General features: G+C 40.6%; 2 protein-coding genes across 2 annotated transcripts; both read right to left on the bottom strand.

Moving 5' to 3' along the window:
- Positions 1-200: 200 nt before the first annotated feature.
- On the bottom strand, positions 201-3,825 carry si:dkey-30k22.5 (lecithin retinol acyltransferase family protein). Its single transcript, XM_063475195.1, has 2 exons — positions 3,337-3,825; positions 201-2,527 (listed from the first exon to the last, which is right to left on the bottom strand). Exons 1-2 carry the CDS (start codon positions 3,820-3,822, stop codon positions 2,372-2,374), a joined length of 642 nt encoding a protein of 213 aa, XP_063331265.1. The 5' UTR covers positions 3,823-3,825; the 3' UTR covers positions 201-2,371.
- A 798-nt stretch (positions 3,826-4,623) lies between these two features.
- Positions 4,624-5,920, bottom strand: lrata (lecithin retinol acyltransferase a). Its single transcript, XM_063475194.1, has 2 exons — positions 5,209-5,920; positions 4,624-5,104 (listed from the first exon to the last, which is right to left on the bottom strand). Exons 1-2 carry the CDS (start codon positions 5,905-5,907, stop codon positions 4,952-4,954), a joined length of 852 nt encoding a protein of 283 aa, XP_063331264.1. The 5' UTR covers positions 5,908-5,920; the 3' UTR covers positions 4,624-4,951.
- Between the last annotated feature and the right edge of the window lie 1,284 nt (positions 5,921-7,204).

Below are 7,204 nucleotides of genomic sequence, written 5' to 3'. Positions count from 1 at the left end.
GTGGTTGTGCAGTTTTTTTTCATGCCCCACATACATTTCTATGTCATTTTAAGTGTTAGAGTGCTTGTATTGCTTTTCTCTGCTCCACTATTGTTGTTGAATGTGTTTGTATGTGAAAAAAATGAATAAAGTTCACTTGACTTCACATATCAGTGTTTTTATCATTTATTCTTATTTTTAACAATAAAAAAACAGCGACCACAATGAATTTTAATTTGATAAAGGCAGGAGAGATGTACCCATTCACGCTCACATGTGTTGGTTCCTCACCCCACCAGTGGGGACTGCCCACGATCTTAATCTTAATTCATGATCTACTTAATAGGTTGTCACAGAGGCGGGCGCAGTTATAGTTATTAGAGCACTCTGGCCAGGCTGAACATTCAGAGTCTTTGCATCTGAAGCTGTGAAATTCTGATAAGTGTCTCATCTTGTGTTTACGTCATGACAAATATAAATATATATTTTATAAAATATAAAGGTGTTTCTCTTTACTTCTTTTTTCAAAACCTTTTTCTCACATTGAGTTTTGATACTTCTGCAAAGGAACCCCTGAATGTATTAGTCAGTTTAGGTCAGTTTGAAATCTGTTATTTCTGTTTCAAAGACCTGCACATATCTAAAAGCTTTGCAGGCAAAGACAGATGTGTCAAAAAAAATCACAATAAAGATTTGTAGATGCTGAGGTTGTTTTTTTTATCATTACTGTTGTTGAACCGCTATGTGTCTGTGTGCTCACTTGTCCAGAAGAGTTATTCATTTACAACTGTGGTTCTTGAAATAATCCTTATGGATCACCAGTGAATATCCCCATATACTGAATATTTGCAGAGAATTTATTAAGATGATTTCAGAACATTGTACTGCATATATCACTTTCCTTGTTACTGTTGAAATGGGAGAAGCTTAACAACAGTCTCAGCAGTAAGCAGCAAAAACATTTAATTCTGAGCATTGTTGTCTCCGCCTATTTTTCCCTGACAAGGCGCTGTCAAAAACGATTGAAATAGCAGCAGATAATATGTAATGATATGATCTATGAGCCATTAAAGTAATGCAACATGAAGGGTTGGAAATTCAAATTGTTTAACAGAATGACAAAAACTAATTGCAATAGAAGGAACTTATTGCACTTTTGTCCACATGGTACAAACAGTAATTTATTCTACAAGATACAAAAGTAACAGGTTGTGTCATTTCTGTGAGTCACAATACAATTTGCATACACCATCACACTGACATATATTGTATTCGTCTTCTTCTTCTTCATCTTTCTCCCTTTAGGCGTCACCACAGTAGATCACCTGCCTCCATCTCACCCGATCCTTAGCGGCCTTTTCTGTCACACCAACCCGCTGCGTGTCCTGCTTCAATACATGCACGAACCTCCTCTTTTTCCTTTCTCTTTTCCTGCTGCTTGGGGGGGAAATGTCCATCATAATCACATGTCCAAACCATCTCAACTTTTCCTTTCTCACTGTGAAACCTGAGCTGTCCCTCTGATATATAATCTTCACTCCCAATTAAAATTTTAACATTTTGAACTTTGCCACCTCCTCAGCTTCCTGTCTTCTTGTCAGTGCCACCGTCTCCAAATTATACATCACAGCACGTCTCACAACCATCTTATAAACCCTCTCTTTCCCTCTTGCTGCTGTCCTTCAGTCACAAATCACCCCTGAGACTCAGCTCCACCCACTCCACCTTGCCTGCACTCTCGTCTTCACCTCTCCTGTGCACTGTCCGTCCCTTTTAATGGTTGACCCCAGGTATTTAAACTCGTCTACCTTCAATGTCTCTACTCATTACACCTTCAGTTATCCACCTGTCTCTCTCTCATTAGGATACATGTATTCTGTCTTCTACTGAATTTCATTCCTCTTCAGAGCACACCTCCATCCTTTCAGGCTCTCTTCCAGCCACTCCCTCACTGAAGATCACAATGTCATCTGAAGACATGCCTGACCTCATCTGCTAACCTGTCCATCACCACTGCAACCAAGAACGGGCTCAGAGCTGATCCCTGATGTAATCCCACCCCCACCTTGAACCCATCTATCACACTTACTGCACAGCTCATCCCTGTACTCTGGCATATATCTAGGTCATTATTTAATTTAAATGTCTTTGAGCTTTATTCAAAGTTTTGCACCTGAGTCATAATACATTTGTGCTAAATAAATCTGCTAAACTACAGTAATATCACAGCTTACTTAACAGTTCAGAAAACTACAAGAAAAAAGAAAGAAATTAAAACAGCCATATATAAGAAGTTGAAACAACAACCTAGAAACCTTGTTTCCCAGTGTTTTCAGTAACAGCAAAAACTGGATCAGAGTCTTTTCTCTCAGCTCGGTCTCTCCAGAGGTCATTAGGCAGCCATCCAGATGGTGAACGAGACGAGCAGGACGAGTAAAAACGTCAGCGGCGTCACGCAGCCTACATACAGCACGGTGGACATGCCACACAGTGCAGTCAAAAAGGCGCTCAGTCTGCTGAACACGATCTTCCGTATCGTAGTGCAGAACTGGGGGGAAAAATGTCAACATTAGGCTGTGATACATGACAAAGTGTGTGAGATAAATTTAGAAAAGTAGAAGATGTTTGTTCTGAAAAGGAAAAGTCTTGATGACAGCAATGTGGACACAAAGTAGCACTAGATGGAGCTGCTCGCCTCAGAAAATAGTTAAGTTCAAAATAACAAATGCAGGAAAACTTAACAACCCCCCCCCCCCACACACACACACACACACCCCAAAAAATAAATAAATAAATATAACCTTTAAAAAGCAAGTCTTTGTTTCAATATAAATCCCTAAAAAACCATTAATAAACCATTTTTTACACACTGTTTAGAGAGGAAATTGTAAAAAGTTAGAATTTAGACAGTCTGTAAAATCCACCCTATTTGAGGAAAAGTCTAAATTAATGTTTTTCCTATCTAAAGTAACACCTATGTAAAAATATATATATAAAATGTCTGATACTATATACATATATGGTCCTGGCTGCTGCAATAGATACCAGGAGACTTCTTTCTAATATAGTTTTCAAAATAAAGTGAATAGCAAAATCTACTGTCTTCTATAGGTCTTTTTTAAAAATGCTTTGCAAAATTCAATCAAACAAATATTTAGTAGCAGTCTAACTTCCTCAGATGCATTTCCTCTGTGTGTGGCAAGGTATTCAAAAATTATATTTCTACAGCCAGAACGGACACGAGGTTTAAACGCAGTGACAAACAACCTATTTAGTCTTGTTTGAAGTCAGACTTGGAAAAAAGTGAACTTCATCCTTTAGTCTTGCTGCTGGGAGGCCTTTCTGTGTGGAGTTTACCTGGTATGTCTGGTAGCTGATGGCCATTCCATATCTGCAGTACATGACGTAGTGTTCACAGTTGTACCACAGCAGGCTGTAGGTGACTGAGCCCAGGAGTTTCTCTGCCCTCCGAGCCACCTCGTCTCCATCTAAGGGAGGCTGTGCGCACACTTTATCCATGTGGTTGATCAGGATCTCTGAGCTGTAAGCAAAATCTGCCACAGAGTCCACTCTGACGCTTGCTTCTTTGGTGATGGCCCCCAGGAGGAGGCGGTTATTTGTTACCATCTTTGCAATCGCAGATTTGTTTTTGGTGATTGCAGGCAGGATGTCCGGAATGAGATGAGCCACACGATCGTCCCCCAGGTAAATCCCGAAATGTGTGAATAATGTCCTGGGTACCTCAAGCAAGTCGCCGCGCTTGTACAGAGATAAATCATATTTGGGCTTCTCTTCCTTTTTAGAAACTACAAAGAAAAAGCTGAGCAGTTGGTAGAGAAACATGATGGCAGTGTGCAACACACAGGCTGACACCTGGCCGTTATATTTATAACAGAAATGGGAGGGCCGAGTCTTCCGAGGAGGATTAAATGTTGCTCAATGTTTTAGTGTGAATTTCACAGGAAAACAAAGGAGCTTTCTTTAATCCCTTTTCTGTGTGGTTGGATTTTGAAATTCAGGCCTATTTGTGGGGTATTAAGGTCAAGCGTCCCCATCAGGAAGGCTAATTGGGCAACAAGTTAAGTTCCAATTTAAAGGTCACAGTTATTGAGCCATTACACCCAAAGAAGCACCCTTTGTTAGTTTCTTTGTTGCAGACTAGATCGGCCTGCAAGTGTTCAAAACAGTCTCATTATTATTCAGTGATTTGTTGAATATTAAGAGAAATATATTAGATAGACATCTGTGATCTGTATTTATCGTAGGTCTGGGTGTGAGTGGTTGCTGGTTGTCCAGCAGCTGATTGTCTAGGATGTGCTGACTCTTAGCTGAGATAGGTTCTTATAATTTCATGTCAAATAACCTTAAAGCCAAATGTAGTCCTGTGACGGGTTTGACTTTTTCTTGATAGAAAAGTATAAAGGTTTGCAATAATCCATCACTTGCTCTCTATCTGTATGTCAACTATTGTTTTGGAGGCTTTCTCAAACAGCCTGTTCCACAGCTGACCCTATGACCAGTTATCTGCCATTATGGATGATGCAGGCCTCTTCTTCCACTGGCATTCATGTGGCGATGTAAGGAGAGTCAGATTCACACAAGGCAAACATGTAAAAATGCATTGTTTATTAAACAACTGTCATGTTCATAACCTTTATTTACATACATCAACATTATTACTGATTTAGTCCACTCTATACTCACTTTTGTGGTGACTCAATGTTAGCAAAAATAACTCACTGTATTCTTCTAATAAAGAAATCAGTTTAGTCCCCACATTTTTTGAGAGTAAAATAAGAAACTAATGACGCAGTAACAACATAATACATCAAACACTGTTGGCCAGTAAAATCAAAGAACTGCGACAAAGCATGAAGCTGGAGTTCAGTGTTCCAGGGAGGTTTTGCCAAGTCTTCTGTGCCAAGTAAAAGTTCATCCCGGCTTCTTTATTGGCTTCTTGCCTTGAGCTCCTTTAACCAGCCATCCAGAGAGTGAAGGGAATCAGAATTGTGGGTAATGTAGTTAAAGGTGCCATACCAAAGTAAACAACAGAGATAATTCCAAGCAGCCCGGAAACGATAACAGTGCGCTGGTCCCTGATGATTGATTTCAGGACCTCACAGAACTGCAGAGGGAAGAAAACAGAAAAAAAAGTTATTTATCATTGTAATATTTCTTAAAAGTCTCGGGATACTTTAGACATGGCCCCAGGCAATTCGGGATGTATACCTGCTCTGTTTGCCGGCTCCTTGCTGCTCCGTACCTGCAGTACGTCACGAAGTGTTCACAGTTACTCCACAGTAAACTGTACGGAAAGGCTCCTATGAGTTTTTCAGCTCTCTTGGCGACGGTGTCGTCGGGCAGAGGTGGCGTCTTCATCATCTTATCAGCGTGGTTCACGAGGATGTTGGCGCCATACGCGAAGTCCTCCAGCGTGTCTACGCGCACCGTGGCACACCTGTATATGCAGCCGAGGATGAGCCTCTCGTTTGTGATGACAGAGCTGATGAGCTTGTCGTTGCTCGTGAGCACGGGGAGGATGTCTGGAATCAGGTGAGCTACTTTGTTGTCGCCTAAATAGATGCCGAAGTGAGTGAAGAGGGATCTGGGAACCTCTAGCACGTCTCCCCTGCGGAGGGGTGGCGATGGAGCGCGCCGCTCAGCGCGCTCCCGCTGCCGGCTTTCTAACCAGCTGGACTCAAAGAGTTTGAACTTGAAAAGAAGGGAGACCTTCTCCACCAAGAATGTCAGCAGCTGCAGCATCGTGAACATATGCGGGGGAAGTACACCAGAGTGCGTCTGTGGAATGGCCTTTTTATCCTTCCTCGCACGAGGAGGAGAAAGACCGTCCATAAAATCCCAAGGGCACGATTGGCCAGGAGTGACTTTGCGCACGTGCGCATTCCTCGTAGTTCGTCTCTTTAGCATCTTGCGTTTAGTTGTTTTCTGCGGTGCACAGATGCGCAATTGTTTTCCGCTAAACCGTTTTAATCTGTCTCACTGAGCACAAAAAGAACTCGTGTGAAATATTAGTTCAACGAGGAACGGCAGAGTACATCTGCGTTCAGACTGCAGATTTGAAATGTTAAACATCTGAAGATGAACTCATCATAATATGCATCAAAAGTTTTTGAATACACTGTAAGTTAAGGGAAGTCCTTTTTCACAGAGGCTGTATAAACTCTATTCATAACAACTTTACTGCTCTGATAGCCACATGTGCTCCAGCCTTTATTATGTTTAAAAGTGGAGGAGACAAACAAAAGCAAAGTTATAACTACAAAGGAAAATCTCTTTTTTAAGTTATGTTTTTCTATATTTTACATGATGTCAGCAAAGCCTTATTTTATTTATTGACTTAATAACTAACGGATTTCTGGATATTCAGTATCAATATGTTGTCAAAAGCACAAGCTTAAGAAAAAACATTTGCATGAACAAAATCATTCAGTCACATTCATGTGGCCAATTTAAAATCAACAGTTAACCTAATATCAGTGTATTTGAACTGTGGGAGGAAGCTGTATTACGTGGAAAGAACCCATGCAGATGTGGGTTCAACCAGCCGGTGTTTCAAAGCCAGGGGCGTCTTGCTGTCAGGAGATGGTTCTAACCATCTCACCACTTTGCTCCAACTGAGTTCGATGGTGTTAGATACCTGTACATAAAACAACTAGAATAATATAAAAGAGTATTTTAAAAAAAATTAAGTTAAATGAAAACTTTGTTCTCATTGGAGCTTTTTTCTGTCAAGCTAATTATTGTCATGTGAACTGTTTTTTTATTTGTGATTTCAAATTGGACAGTTAAGCTGATTATCACCCAAACAGTCATTTCTGGGCCGTGGATTTTGTTGACTCACAAGCCGTTCTTTTCCATCATCAATCCAGGATCAGTCTACCAAAATAAGTTGGATGGCCTACACTTTCCCAGAGGAACCATATGATGAGATTACCTTAATCCTTCAGGCTTCACTTACACGCTCATCTTTAACCCAGAAAATACTTTGAGAAACACAACAGCTTGTTTCGTTTTGTGTTTTGGATCATTTGTTGCACATTCGTCTGCTGACCTCGATTCTGCAAAATCCTTTCAGAAAAGTATAAAACGTTGCTGGTATTTGACTGTGTCTGTGAGAAAGCCGGTTTAATGAGGTGTGTGTTTGATTAATGACTATAAAAAGCATTAAGCTATACAGCTCACTATAAAACTTCAGTTACACTCA

Source organism: Pelmatolapia mariae, linkage group LG6 (genome assembly GCF_036321145.2).
Source record: "Pelmatolapia mariae isolate MD_Pm_ZW linkage group LG6, Pm_UMD_F_2, whole genome shotgun sequence".
NCBI lineage: Eukaryota > Metazoa > Chordata > Actinopteri > Cichliformes > Cichlidae > Pelmatolapia > Pelmatolapia mariae.
This window is presented reverse-complemented; position numbering and strand designations above follow the sequence as displayed.